At 34.6% G+C, this 15776-nt stretch overlaps 1 protein-coding gene across 3 annotated transcripts in view; it reads right to left on the bottom strand.

Moving 5' to 3' along the window:
- EPHA3 (EPH receptor A3) overlaps positions 1-15776 on the bottom strand; it is a 251911-nt gene that overhangs the window by 213692 nt on the left and 22443 nt on the right. For all 3 annotated transcript variants that reach the window (XM_058185594.1, XM_058185593.1, XM_058185591.1), the window contains exon 2: positions 14193-14257. In XM_058185594.1, the coding sequence (XP_058041577.1) occupies positions 14193-14257 (65 nt within the window). The remainder of the gene's footprint in view (positions 1-14192; positions 14258-15776) is intronic.

Raw genomic sequence — 15776 nt, 5'->3', positions numbered from 1 at the left:
AATTACACAGAAATTTTGCATTCACTGTAAAAAAAGAAAAGCCAGCCCTTCCCCAGTGGCATTGAATTCCATCTGACCATTTAAGAAGGCCAAGGATATAGTTTAATATTATACTATTGCATTTCAGATTAGCCAGTTTTATACATCCAGAAAATAACATTTGCTTAATCAGAACTTAGAGTTTGCAGAATTTTAAATAAGGTATGTTTAGGTGTATTTGATCCAGAGCTGTACTTAAAAAAAATAATCTAATTTAGAGCACCTAAACCTGACAAATGTTTACCTACATATATATAATTGCCTATATCCCTTCAAGGACACATTTCAATGTTCTGTAGAATTGTACTTTTGGTAATTAAATTGGAGACTGACATAATGCATTGCTTCTCTGGGTAAGTCTGCCCCCAAAATCAGAGCTATGATAAAACAGTAATATTGCAATAAAGGCAGATAAGAATTAAGATTAACCATTTTATTGTCCACAAAATTTTCCTTATCTTCTACAAATGGCATTAAGCTGGGCTTCATCTTATCTTTCCTATAGTCCACAAAGCTATTTTACTGAACTATGGGGGGAAAATATCTCCACACCACAGCTCTGAGCAGAATTTCCAAAAGTTTTGATAATTTCCTCAATGCAAAAATAAAATATTTATTCCTTACAGCAAATCAATATAATGTTCACCTTATTCACAAGTAATTTTTATCTGGCAAAAATTCCCTATTGCTTTCCCCTTATGAATTCTTCCATTTATATAAGGCTTAGCCCAGTGTCTTGTCTTGCTAACATAGTTGTTTTAAAGTTAGCAGAAAACATTTATTCCTAATTGCATACTGATTAAAACAGAAGTCAACTAGAGACAAGTTTGATCCTTAAAATTTGGATTCTATCAACTTGGCTTTAAGAACTGGATGCTATGTGAGAAATCCATTTCATGGGTGGCAGTGGTGGGTTTCACTTACTTTTGCTATTGGTTCGCTCACATGCACAGAGCATATTTGATGACGTCCACGCAGGTGGGCAGAGCCTCACGCTGCTGCAACTACCGGCTCGCTCCCAGTTTGTGTTCGCCGCTACTACCGGCTCCTGCTGCTGCTACTACTGGCTCGCCCCAGGTTTGGGCTCGCCCAAATCGGGGCGCTACTACTGGCTCGCCCAAACCGGGGCGATGGACTAGTGAGCAAACATATTATTCAATTTTCATTACAAGAAATATAAAAGGCATTGGGCTCTTCCGATAATTGGAAGACTTCCCATAAATGTCAGTAATAAGAGAGTCAAAGTGTTAAGACTAAAAAATACTTGAAGTGATATCTCATCAGCAAAAATGCAATTTTCAGAGCTGCTCAATGTCCCAGCCCCATATGGCATCCTCAAAATTTGTGAAATATTTTTTTCAGCAATAGTAGTTGAGATTTACAGTTCAATTCATCTGTTTCTTGCAGTATCCTTTAGCAACTTTAGCTATAAGCATGCATATAAAGAAACTGAATCATTACTCCTGTCCTATGAAAACATATGGACATGTGAAATATACAGAACTAAACACTATGCCAGTATTTATGGTGTTTTCAAGCCTACCCTCCCAACAAAACTGGTTTTCAAATTGTACTGCAAATACGCCATTTCTAAATTTAGAACTGAGAACCATCCTATTACGATTTACCTTTTGTATTAAATATGCTTCATATTAAATTATAATGCAGTAGCATTCTTTTATGGTTCATGGAACCATTTAACAGTAGAATTGGAAGGGTTCAGAGAATAGTTGTAATTCAACTCTCTGTAACATACAGGAAAACTAGTCCAAATACCCTGAACAAATGCTTCTCCAATCTCTTAAATAACTCACTTCTGTAAGTAAGTATTTCACTGTTGTCCAGATTTTAGTGTCAGGAAGTTTTCTTTATATTTAAATGAAATCTAGATAATTGCAACTTGTGTCCATTGTTTCCAGCATAATTTATGTAGCAGTGTAAAATTGTTCTTGACCATCTTTCCTCTATCATTCTTTTATGTACCTATTCAATTTTCTCTTTTTTTCCCCCAGACTGAACGTTTTATTTCTCTTGTTTTACTTATGAGTCACCCAGAGTGGTTGGGATTGTGGTGGTGGGGTGGTGGTGGGGATACAAATTTGATAAATAAAATAAACATATCAAGTTTCAAATCAGCCTGTTTCCAATCCATGTATCAACTGTGTCCTCCTCCTCTGAATCTATTCTAACCAATATGTTGCTGGAAATGTGGCATCTGGAACTATATTGGCAGAACAGAAAGTAATAAGGACTTCATATCCTTTGATACAATGCTTCTTCTAATTCAGCATGAATTCTGTTATCTTTACTCTCACTTGCCTAGTTCATGTTTAGCTTGTCATCAGTGATTCATCCAAGCCCTTCTCTGAATTATATTTTTGTATTACTGTAATTTTCAATAGCTTTTAATAATTTTTATAATTGCATCAGAATCTTTGAACTACAGGTTGGCTTTAGTTCATCCTTTGTATTCTTCTTACCTCCTCCTCTTTTGAATTATTCTTTTAATCCTTTCAGTACCAATGTCTGCTCTTTATTGGGCAAGTCTTAGCTTCTTAAAATGGCTGAAACTATGCCTTCTTTGTTCAGATTCACTGAGATCTATTGCCCTATAAATAAAGATCATGCAAGTTTTCTCAATTGCTTTTTTAGTGAAGAGTAGCAACAGCTTGTATTGAAATCAAGTGCATAACATGCCACCCTGCACAATCTCCTGAATGGCAGATAGAGTTATTTTTCAGGATTATGCAATGAGCTTCCTGGCCAAGAAAGAATTCTAATTTAAATTTGATTCTGTAAAATGTGTCTATGTCAGTAACTCCTATTGCTAAGAATGTATTTCTCTCTTTCTCTCTCTGCTTTCTTTTTCATAACAGATTTTATGTAGAAATATTCTTTTTTTTAAATGGTTGAAAAATATAAGAAGTTTACAAATAATTTTCAGTTATAGTTTCTCGTGTACAACATTCCTTGAACAAGGCAGAGCACCCTAAAAGGTAGAAGCATTTTAGGAATCTTGATGGGTCAAAATTATTTTCTCTCATTTTGAAAAAGCTACTTAATGAAAACACTTTCTTCTACTAGATAAATAATTTGGTAGTTTCAACAAATACTCAGTTAACTTGTTTGTGAGAAATGTGCCAAAAGAATACTTTGAAGGAAAAATCTTCTCCATGCTCCAACAGCGTTTCATCAAATGTAAATATACCAGGGGTGAAATGCTTCCGGTTCAGACCGGATCACATGATCCGGTTGCGATGGGGGCAGGTATTTTGGAAAACCGGTAGCAAAAATCCCTCCCCCCCCCCCGCCAGCCTCGCTGTTCCTCTTCTCTGTCCCTGAAGCTCTTGGTGATGATATAGCTGCAAATGGCCTTAAATGACTGCTGCGGTACTTCAAAGGGCTGCACTACAGCTGATCAGCGCTGTAGGCAGCTAGCAGACCAGTGACTATTTTTAAAGAAGGTAGACCGGTGCCTGCCAAAAAAAGGCACTTGGTAGACCCGGGCCTCTCAGTAAAAGGCACTTGGTAGACTGGGGCCTCTCAGTAAAAGGCAATTGGTAGACCGGGGCCTCTATTTTTAAAGAAGGTAGACCGGGGCCTCTCAGTAAAAGGCAATTGGTAGACCGGGGCCTCTTAGTAAAATGCAATTGGTAGACCGGGGCCTCTATTTTTAAAGAAGGTAGACCGGGGCCTCTCAGTAAAGGGCACTTGGTAGACCGGGGCCTCTCAGTAAAATGCAATTGGTAGACTGGGGCCTCTATTTTTAAAGAAGATAGACCAGTGTCTCCCAAGTTTTGTATACTTTATTATTTTTATTATTTATTATTATTGACCATGCCCAGTCACCTGACCACCAAGCCACACCCACCAATTAAGCCACACTCACAGAACTGGAAGGGAAAATTTTTAGATTTCACCCCTGAAATATACCCTCCAATCCTAATTCCAATGACACTTCCTCAAAAGAATCACAGTCTTTTACAAACCTTATGATGTGTACAATAAAAGCTTCTGTTCAGCATACTCGTTACAGAACAAAGCATATTTCATATTAATATCTCAGCATTTATTTGAAAAGTATTTTAATAATTATATTTACTTTAAAAATTAAAGTCATAGAAGTGGAACCTTTATGAGGGGTTTAGGTGGCAATGTACAGCTAAAGTATTTGTTGCTTGTGTGAGTTACAAAACTTAATTTTCTCCAAGGTCTCCAGGCTCATAAATATGATGTAATGAAGTGGGGGAACTCTGCATTTAAGACATAATGCAACCATTATTTCCAAGTGAGCATCAGCATTTTATTCCATGGTTATCTTATGCTAATCAATTCTGAAGAAGAGAACAGTGGGAAATTCAGAAATGACGGGAAGGCTTTTCTTTGGAGAGTTTGAAGGTGGGGGAAGGGAATCTCCACCATGATCTCATCTCTGATAACTTTCCACAAATGGTCTGCATTTATGCTGAGAGTCTGACAGAAATAAAATGCCTGCCCACAAGGGAAATGATACTGTTTCTAACCATTGAAGTTAAAAGGGAAAATGGGAAGCTGGAACATACGCAGTATAACTTCTAAATAAAATCTTTATTTAGGCCTCAGAATGGGAGCTGAAATGTACATTTCTGGAAACCACAGAAAAATGATACCCAATCTGCAACAAGTTATTCTGCAAACAGCAGAATGATTGATTATATATGTAATTAAATAAGAAAGTCTTTCACTACTAACCCCCTTCTACTCAAATGTGCAGTGGCAGCATAGTTGCTAGGCTCTTAACTCTTTTCTTAAGCTGATGGTGGCTTTAATTATTTTAAACAACAAACTGTAAAAAAAAAAAAACTGAGATGGTTGCCATAAAGTGAAGAGGAAACTTTTGAAAATATAAAAAGCAGGCAAGAATTAGTAGAGTAAAAAAGAGTTTTGACTGAAACAAACTGTTTTTTCTATTTTGCTGATTTTAGTTATTATCAATTTAAAATTCATAAAGAACAAATACATCAATCTCATTGTATGTATTAAATAGATATCCTCAGAAAACATGTATGTATATATGTGGGGTATGTGTGTAAATCTTGGAGGATTAATTTTGCATGTAGTAAATAATTAAACTGTTCCTCAGCTGGGTGAAGTGTGGGACTCTACAGAGAAGACATTCATTTCATCCTCTAAATGCAAAGGTTAACTATTTATGGAGAAGCACTTTCTCTATCTCTACAGTTCTTCAGCATGCTTTGAATCCTAGATTTAGAATTTCCAGACCTTGTTACTTTTCTGATTCACCATTTATTGTTCCCTTCAATAACTTAGACTCTGTGTTGAATGTAATGTACATGAAAAAATCTAAATAAATGCTTTCTTGGATTAGGACTAATATAAACTGGATTAGACTTAATTTGTCTGACTACCCTTATTAATAAAATCCTCTGATTTTGAAAAAATCAGGTAATAGAAATTATATTTGTCTAATATATTTGTCTAATATATTGCAGTTAGTAATTATCAGTTTTATCGATTTCCAGTTACCTCACGAGCTAATATTAAGAATTAAAACTCATGCTTGGGGAATTCAAAAAGGCATTGAAAAGTAATTTTTCAGGAAACTGTACTCACTTGTTTGAAACTTCAGCTATATTACACTGACAGTAGAATTATACGTTTATTTTCAAGGTTTCATATGATAATTATTGTTAATATCTTATAGAATCAATGCTGCTTTTCAGTTGCCAAGTCTTAAACATATTAATTTATTTCATCACAGAATAATTATCTTTTCTGAACCATAATTAAATATAAATGCAAATTATGTCTAGCAGTGTTTTCTGCATTTTTTTTAGTACATTTGATTTTATTACATAATTTAGGCTGGCTGAAAAGTGTATTTTATTACTGTGCATCCTTTGTTGGCACCTAGTATTATGAATATAGTATTATCTTCAATAAATGATTTCACAGCTATTAAAGCTTATTTGCTTCACCGTCGAACTGATAACTATAAATATGATGTGTTACTTGTTATTTACTTCAAAGTTAATTGTTTGCTTTTGCATTTTGATTATTCTGCATAATGCATAATAAACTGCAATACTTAGTGTAATAGCCTCATGAGCATTATAAACTACCAAATAAATACACACACAAAAAAAATATTCTGTCTATGGAGATTCATAATCATCCAGGTCATCATTATCCCAAATGTGCTTTTTCAAAGGCAACTGGATTTTTTTTTGTTTTCCCTTGAAGACGTTTCTCTTGTTATCCAAGAAGCTCAGTTCTGAGAAGCTTCTTGGATGAGAAGCAAAATGTCTTCAAGGAAAAGGACTGGAAAAGAGTTGATGTAGTTCCCATCTTCAAAAAAGGAAAAAAAAACAGATCCAGGAAACTACAGACCTATCAGCCAGACCTCAATACCGGGGAAGATTCTGGAAAAGATAATCAAGCAACAAATCACCGAACACCTAGAAGCAAACAAAGTAATAACCAAAAGCCAACATGGGTTTGTCAAAAACAGATCATGCCAGACTAATCTTATTGCATTCTTTTTCTTTGACAAAATGACAAAATTGGACCAGAGGAATGTTGTCGATATAATTTACTTGGACTTCAGTAAAGCATTTGATAAAGTAGACCATAACCTACTACTAGATAAAGTAAAAAATGTGGGTTAGACAGCACCACCACCAGATGGATTCGTAACTGGCTGACCAACCGCACTCAACGTGAAGTCCTCAATGGAACTACATCCACATGGAGGGAAGTATGCAGTGGAGTACCCCCCAAGGCTCTGTATTAGGCCCAGTACTCTTCAATTCGTGAAGATCAAGTCCATCTGACTTGGACGAGGGGATAGATGGGGAACTCATCAAATTTGCAGATGACACCAAGCTGGCAGGAATAGCCAACACTCCAGAAGATAGGCTCAAGTTACAGAAAGATCTTGACAGACTTGAACATTGGGCGCTATCTAACAAAATGAAATTCAACAGTGAAAAAAGTAAAGTTCTACATTTAGACAAAAAAAAACAAAATGCACAGGTACTGTATAAGTGGTACCTTGCTCAATAGTAGTACCTGTGAGAGGGATCTTGGAGTCCTAGTGGATAACCTTTTAGATATGAGCCAGCAGTGTGCAGCAGCTGTGAAAAAAGCCAACACAGTTCTGGGCTGCATAAACAGAGGGATAGAATCAAGATCACGTGAAGTGTTAGTGCCACTTTATAATGCCTTGGTAAGGCCACACTTGGAATATTGCATCCAGTTTTGGTCGCCACGATGTAAAAAAGATGTTGAGACTCTAGAAAGAGTGCAGAGAAGAGCAATAAAGATGATTAGGGGACTGGAGGCTAAAACATATGAAGAACGGTTCATAAAAAGAAGGACTAGGGGAGACATGACAGCAGTGTTCCAATATCTCAGGGGTTACCACAAAGAAGAGGGAGTCGGGCTGTTTTCCAAAGCACCTGAGGGTAGAATAAGAAGCAATGGGTGGAAACTGATCAAGGAAAGAAGCAACTTAGAACTAAGGAGAAATTTCCTGACAGTTAGAACAATTAATAAGTGGAACGACTTGCCTGCAGAAGTTGTGAATGCTCCAACACTGGAAATTTTTAAGAAAATGTTGGATAACCATCTGACTGAGATGGTGTAGGGTTTCCTGCCTGGGCAGGGGGTTGGACTAGAAGGTCTCCAAGGTCCCTTCCAACTCTGTTGTTATATTATATTATATTATAAAAACAAAGTTCAGTTGCCTTTTGAAAAAGCACCTTTGGGACTAACTGTAAATGCTTAATTTAATATATTTCTTTTGAATCAGTGCTGACTTCTGGTGACTGCCTAGGTGATCCTGCAGTCTTCTTGGCAAGATTCTGAAAGCTTTCTTAAAGCTAAGGATTCACCCAAAGTCACCCAGGTGGCTTTGTATCAAAGATGGGGCTACAACTCATAGTCTCTTGGTTTCTAACCCAAAGCTTTAACCACTGCACCAAACTGGCTGTATCCTATCCCACACCATAGCACACTGTACCATGATTAGCACAAAATATGGATTTTTGTCAAAGAATTTTAAAAACATTGAATATTGAAACTGGGATAGGCAAGAGTATAGAAGAAGGCAAAAAAGCAAGATATATATAAATCATATCCAGGATATGTCGCAGGTCTAAAGAGTTATATCTGATGGGACCCAGACCATGTGCCTTCTAGAATATCATTCCCCCTGATGTGAAGTTCACTCCATCCCTGATAGCCTGTTGGAAGACCCGAAAATTTGGCTCTTCAAGCAATCTTCAGATACCATGAGAAGCCTGCATGATAGTTGCATTGTATTTAGACGGACATTATCCCACAATCTTGTTTTTATTTATTTTTAAAGAGTTTTAATATTTTTGACATTGTTTTAATTGTTAGTTATACTCCAACCAAGATCATATTTAGTGAATAGGGTGGGCATGTAAGTTTAATTTTTAAAAAAATTAAATAAATAAATATAGAAATATTATTTAGATAAGTTTAATATTTATAATAGTTATATTACCAAATCTTTAAACAAATTTAATACATTAGGTATACTGATTTAACAGCAATGCCTTCCTTATAGTTTTGTAGGAATATCTGACATTTCATTGTCAAAAATTAAATATTTAGATGAACCATTTTCAGTTCTAGTTAGCAAATCCAAATCTGGCATTAATGGTTCTAGAAAATAAATGGTTGATCTGAAGCCCTATTTATATTATCAAATAAGGGGATAAACATAGATGGCACATTACACTAACCAGATCGTTTTCTTTTTCTCTTGCATTAGATGTCATCTATTTTTCCTGAATGTAAATTTGCCTCTTTTTGTAAAACTTCTCTATGCCTTCTCTGTGCGAGCACCTACCCTCTGGAATGAGCTTCCTCTGGGGTTACGATTACTCCCCGACCTCCGGACCTTCCACCGTGAACTCAAGACCTTTCTGTTTTACCATGCAGGGCTGGCCTAATACACTACGGTTTTTAATTGGGGCTTTTTATCATTTCTTTATTATAGTTTTAAATGGGATTAGCCAAATTGAATAAGATTTTTTAAATGTTTTTAATTCTATTTATAAATTTGTTTTTATGTTGGCTGTAAACCGCCCTGAGTCCTTCGGGAGAAGGGCGGTATAAAAATCAAATAAATAAATAAATAAATAAATAAATCTTAATGTAAAATAAATTGGTCTGTTATACATTTGCACCCATTATACTTTTGCATTCTAGTATTTTAATTATATTGAAAATATTTTGAAAGACTTTTCCCAATTATTAAATAACACAACAGAGAATTTTAGACGTGCTTTTCCTACACTTACATTGTTAGTGGAGAAGGTAAATTCAAAACTCATCTGCGGGAGTTCTTCAATTGAATTTAGAATAAAAAAATAAGGTGTCCAATCTTTACATATGTATGTAGAGCATGAGATCCATATTGGTGCAGTGGTTAAGGCATAAGGCTAAAAACTGGGAGACTATGAATTCTAATCCTGCTTAGGCTCAAAGTCAAATGGGTGACCCTCGGCCAGTCATTCTCCCCCAGTGCTAGGAGCCAATTTTGACTGAACACACACATGCATAGGTGACAGGCCTAAAATATAGGCTGTACTCTTATGTAATATGGACTATATATATAATAGAGTATAGTAATGCTTTCACTGAAAATGAATATTAACTGTTTTGAAAGATGTTAGTATACAGTCTAAGTGTAGAAAGTCTTAGCTATCAGAAATCTTTTAACACTAAACTGAACAGGACAGTTTCTTACTTGAATACATAAAATATGGTTATGACTCTTCCTTCTCCTTCTGCAAATGTACTCAGATTCGTTTTATTGACTGACAAGACTTGGATTTCCCCCATTCCACATCTGTAGTGCTGTAATTTATGTGAATTGCAGTTAATAATCAGTTCTGCTATGCTTGATCAGCATATCAATAATATGTTCAGCAAAGACTAAGAGGCTTTCATTTCTCAGACCCTTTCATAGATTTGATTGATTGACAGAGTGAAAATGGCATAAATGCAGGTGGTGGTTTAGGATATTATCTCTGTGGACTCTGAATCATGTAGAAATGCATGCTTCTACTGCAATTTTTGCCATTTTTAATAGTTCTCTGCTTTCTTTCTTCCTTTTTTTATTCCAAATCATCACAGTATCACAAGTGCAAGTGTTATAAATGTATAGGATAGCTTTGTTTTTCTTCTTTTTCCCCCAAGAGGGAAGGGGAGAAATTAAACTATCACATTATTGCAGAATAATATTACTGAATCCAGGATTAAAACACTGTCAATACAGACTTATCAAGTAGAGCACAAATTAGTACATATAAAGGAGAGTCTGTTCTGAAATAAACATCCCAAAATTTTCTATAACTGACAGTCAGAACACTATAATGAAAAACATGTGAAATATTCCCAAGCAACTAAACAAAAACTATGCTTTTTCCTAATTCCTAATGAAATTAGCACCTCATGTATCAATTCTTGATATCATTGGATATCTGTCTAAAGAAAAGAGAGATGAGGGGGGAAAATTCTCACATTGGCATACAAGAGCCGTTGGGATATAATGGGATTATACTGTTGTGTTTTGAAATTTGGCTGATCTCATGCCATAAGCTTTATTTCTGCTTCAAGCACAGCTCTATTAACTTGAGCTTGTAAATTACCTGTGCACTATTAGTAACGCTTCAATATGATGTGACAACCTTATTATAATGTTTTTCTAATGAAGTTTAGATTCATATTGTAGCTAGATTCCAGAAAGTTGTAGGTTCCTTGGAATTTTAATTAATATATACTAGAAAGGATTATAAAAATATTGTATTTTCTCTTTTCAATTATTTTGCACAACTTCTTTTAGATACTTAAGAATACAAGTCTAGAAAAACAAGAAACATTCAACCGTTGAGCCTTAAAATATCATAATAACTCACACCATGAAATTCTATGTATGTTTTTCCTGATATACCATTATTTTACTTAATCTACATTTCCTGTATTCAATGTATTACATTCTGTTCATATAGACAAGATTGGTCTAAATCCTTATTTCATTACACAGTGATATATATTGAACATTTCTCTTAAGAGAAGATATGCTTATCTACATATTAGAAGGCAATATAATTTCAGATTTTTTCCTATGTTAATTTTTTATGCTAAAGCAGGGGTGTCAAAGTTGTGGCGTTACAGTGTCATGTGACATATCAGAACTTTCCCCCCTTCACTAAAATGGGTGGGCGTGGCCAGCATGTGACACATCCGGCCAGCAGACCATGAGTTTGACACCCCTGGCATAAATTCAACATCATTTAAATAAAATGGCATAATAATGAAAGCATCCCATATTTGTAAAGTATAAAACAGGAAGTTTTCAAAACCAAATAACCTTTTGTTCAAGTAACCCAGAATTAGCCGCTATAAAGCAAAATGTTTTTCTTTTTTGCCCCTTTTTTCTTTTTCTAATTAGTATCACAATTCAATTCCGCTAAAACTACCAACAGAGCATTAAAGTAAATAGCTATATACATTTTTAAAAAGTAATGTCTCGTTTTGTACTGAAAAACCAAAATATTGTTTTTTTAAAAATGTTACATACCTTTGAGCACTTAACTAGTTAACTCTGTCCACTAAATCGCCCAGAAAATAATTTATTCAGTCATTTTTAAATTGTATTAAAGAGTCAAGAGGCAGCCCAATTATCAAGTCTGCTGCTTTAGCTCAATTCTGCTTTAGCTACAGCTGAAGTTGTTTGAATTTAGACTCATAATGCTTCAGCGGCCACTTTGCCACTATTCTCCAGTTTTTGATTTTCAGCACTCAAAGCTGAAATAAGAGAAAAAGCCATTTCATCATAGACAGAGCTAAAGAATTAAATTAAATTTTACAATTCCAATTTTACATTAAAAATTAGACATTATATATACGCTCCAGCTCCATGTAATAATCAGCATTTTCATAAAATTTCTATCATCTGTCATTATGTACATCTGTCAAGACTCGGAACCTTAAGCAGTACAGAAGTATCAAAACATAGTTTCTCAGTTGATATTATTATATACACCTATTTTAACTTTAGCAGAACCAGTGACCTTCTTCAAACTTCAGTAATTATACACATGGAAAACAAAGAATATGCTTGACCCTAATCCTGTCTACTTATACTGTAATAAACCCAACAATTCCTGGGAAGTATGAAATGGAAAATAGAAACATATACTGTATGGCTTAGTTGAATGAACTAAGAAAATATCATAGTTGAATGAATGTATATACATATGCATATAATATACTACTAAAATTCTAAATTTTAAATTCTAAATTAAAATAGGTTAATTTGTAGAATGATCCAAAATCTGGAACCCATAACTCCTGAGAAATGAAAATTGGGAAAGCTGTAGCTGCTCCAGTTCTGCCAGGCTGCTGCTGTGCTGTTGGGCTGCTAAAGTAGTCATGTGATCATCATCTTCAAAGTTCCATAACAGTTTCCCAAACCATTCCACAATCCATTACTCCTTCCCCCAATGAAAAGCAGTCTGCCAGTGGGAAGGAAGGGAGGGAGGGAGGGAGGGAGGGAGGAAGGAAGGAAGGAAGGAAGGAAGGAAGGAAGGAAGGAAGGAAGGAAGGAAGATTCCTCAGGCTCCCTGCCAGTTTCCCACAAGAAAACTCAAAAGGAAGCCAGCAGGAAATCAGAAGTTGCTCCCACTCCCACTACTTTTGCCTGCCTGTAATCATTCTGTTTCTCTGGTGAGGAGGTATCTGTGAAATGATAATCAAAACAAGGCATGAGTAGTATTGTCTAATTATAATATAATGGGAGCTTTCAAATCACACTGAGCTTTTTAACTGGGTCTAGTGAAAGTGAGATTACAATGCATGTTTCTCATTGTTCTTTATGCTTATAACTGTTTACATGCAGTTAATGAAAATACAACAGCCAATGTTTGGTTCACATTATTTTGAATTGGTAACATGTTTTACAAATTCTATTTCAGTTCAGGTTTAGCAAATATTTTCACATTATGGTTAAAAGTATTTTCTAATGCAAGGGGGAAAATAAGAAAATATCTTCATTGGTATGGAGCTGTAGTTGGGTTTGTTGGTTTGTTTGTTTGTTTGGTCAATTTATTTTAAAATCAACAGTTTTGCGGAATTATTATTCACATGATACTTGTTTATACCTTATACTTTAACACTGAAAATGTTCAGGAAAGACTCAACTATCTTCAATCATTCAATCCAATCCAAACCAAACCATAATCAGTATCAAATAAATCTTCAGTACAATCAATCCTAATTTCCTAATAAGGAATCCTAATATGGATCATGGAAGTTAATCCCCCCAAAAAACTCTGGAGGAATAAACCATATTTTTCGGAGTATAAGACGCACTCTTTTCCCCCCAAAAAAGAGGGCGAAAATCTGGGTGCGTCTTATACTCTGAATGTAGCCCCATCCAGCTTCTCAAGCTCAAAAAAGCATCAGAAATGAAGCTTCAGAAAAAAAAGGCCCAAATGGAGCTTAGAAAAAAACACCAAAATGGAGCTTAGAAAAAAAGTTCCAAATGGAGCTTCAGAAAAAAAGCCCCAAGCAGAGCTTCAGAAAAGAAGCTCCCAAAAAGCTCCCAAAAGCCTATTCAGAGGCTTTTTTTCCCTGAAGCTCTGTTTAGGAGGCTTTCAGAGGCAGAAAAAAGTTTTTTTTCTGAAATGGAGTTTCAGAGGCAGAAAAAAAAAGCAAAAAAAAGCAAGGCACAGAGCTCACAGCCAAGGAAACCTCCCCAAAAACTAAGGTGCATCTTATATTTCGGTGCGTTTTATACTCCGAAAAATATGGGTAGGTTAGAAAAGGCTGACTAAGTAAAAAAAATTATTCTTAGCAATTCTTAGCATAAATATTTATAATCACTTTAATACTACTGAAAGAGATGTGGCTGCTGTTTTGGTAATAGATGATACAGAAAATATTCAGGGATGTATCCCAAAAAGTCTGTCCCAAAATATAAACTCCATTTTAAAAGAATAAAGAACAGTAATGCCACACTAAATCATACTTGTGTTTTGCCTTTTTCCACAAATGAAGAAAAAGTTAAATAGCACAGAACTGTTTCCCATTTTACAGTTTAATGAACTCACCCCATGAGTTGGATAGGAAATCCAGCCCAGCTCTCCTTGAATTGCTTTTGAATCTAGTAGATTAACTGTGAAAAGAAGACAAAAACAAAGAGGCATGAATTTAATCTGTGTTCAGTTATAGTCCTCTGTCTGTTAAAACAGACTTGATTGGTTGGTTTTGAATTAAATTATACCAAGTGTAGAAAAAGCAGAGCAACAGATGTACCTTCAATTAATTTCCACAAGATCGAAAAAAGAAATGTACCAGCTTCTCACACTCCAGCTGCATTTCTACATCCAGTCCCTTGAAAAGTTGGTTCAATAAGTACTAGTAAATACCAGTTAGTGATGCAACAAAATTCTTTTTTTAAAAGGTTTCACATTTCAAAATTTTAATTTGGCATGCATAACAATTAATGATGACATCATTATTATACATTCTTCTACTTCTACTTCTACTTCTACTCTGCTGATATTTTTACTTGCTGCCATAGTATATTTTTAAAGAAAAAGTATAACTTTAAACAAAGTTTTTAAACATGTATTTTTATTCTGAGATAACTTTAAGCTTTTAACAATCTTTTAATCTTCCAGCCACCAAGACCAGATATGCTATTTGAAAATGTAAGTTGCAAATGGAATTAAATACATTTTGAAGCTCTGAAATTAATGCTGAAAACAAATCAAGTAAAATCTGCCTTTTGTCAATGCCCCCTCCACACAAAGCACTTAAGCTTGTGCTATATTTCATAATAAGCATATTGATCTAAAAGCCTTTGAAAGATTGTTATGATTCTACAAAACATCATTATGATAGTTTTCATATTGGCAAAATTATTAAGAATTATTGGGACCTGTATGAAAATGTAGCATCTTAGCATGTAAAGATTTAGAATTCTTCTTGAGATTTATAGGTTTCTTTGTCGTGCTTCAAGACTATAATTGTTCATACTACAGCAACTGAACTATCAGAATCCAATTGTACTAGTGAATAAAACAAAATTATTTCTGTACAAGGAAAAGTTTTTAAGTTATATTTTGATTAATGTAAATATAAACTACTAAAATCAATAAAAAGTATTGACTTTCCCTGATAGACATACTTATTTTTTATTATTATTACTACATATTAAATATTATTTAATGCACACATTTAATTATCTTGTCCACATGCTACAAATATTAAGCACTGTGATGTATTTGATTTCCCCGCAATAGTGTAAATCTTGTTTCACTAAAGCAAATTCTGTTCCAATCTATCCAAGAAAATCCAAAATACATTCTACCTGCATAACCTACTGCTTGTAACATCAGATGCGCACTGTAGACCTTTGGTGCTTGATAACTATTTCTATTATTGAGGTTTACAAAAATCTACATGACTCCAGGAAGAAATGTTATCATATAGTTGTCGTCAAAATTTTGCTAGTCAGTTTGGTAGCCCTACATTAGTATGAATTTTACAGCTTTTAAAGAAATCCTTAAAATGTATTGATATATATCTTATTTATTTATATGCTTTAGAACTCCACCAACTCCAAATAATTCAGACTACTATACAAACTTTTAAATAAAATGTCTAAAACATGTTTTCTCAAAATCAAA

Source organism: Ahaetulla prasina, chromosome 5 (assembly GCF_028640845.1).
Source record: "Ahaetulla prasina isolate Xishuangbanna chromosome 5, ASM2864084v1, whole genome shotgun sequence".
Classification (NCBI taxonomy): Eukaryota; Metazoa; Chordata; class Lepidosauria; order Squamata; family Colubridae; genus Ahaetulla; species Ahaetulla prasina.
The sequence above is the reverse complement of the archived record's forward strand: the minus strand, read 5'-3'. Positions and strand labels throughout refer to the sequence as shown.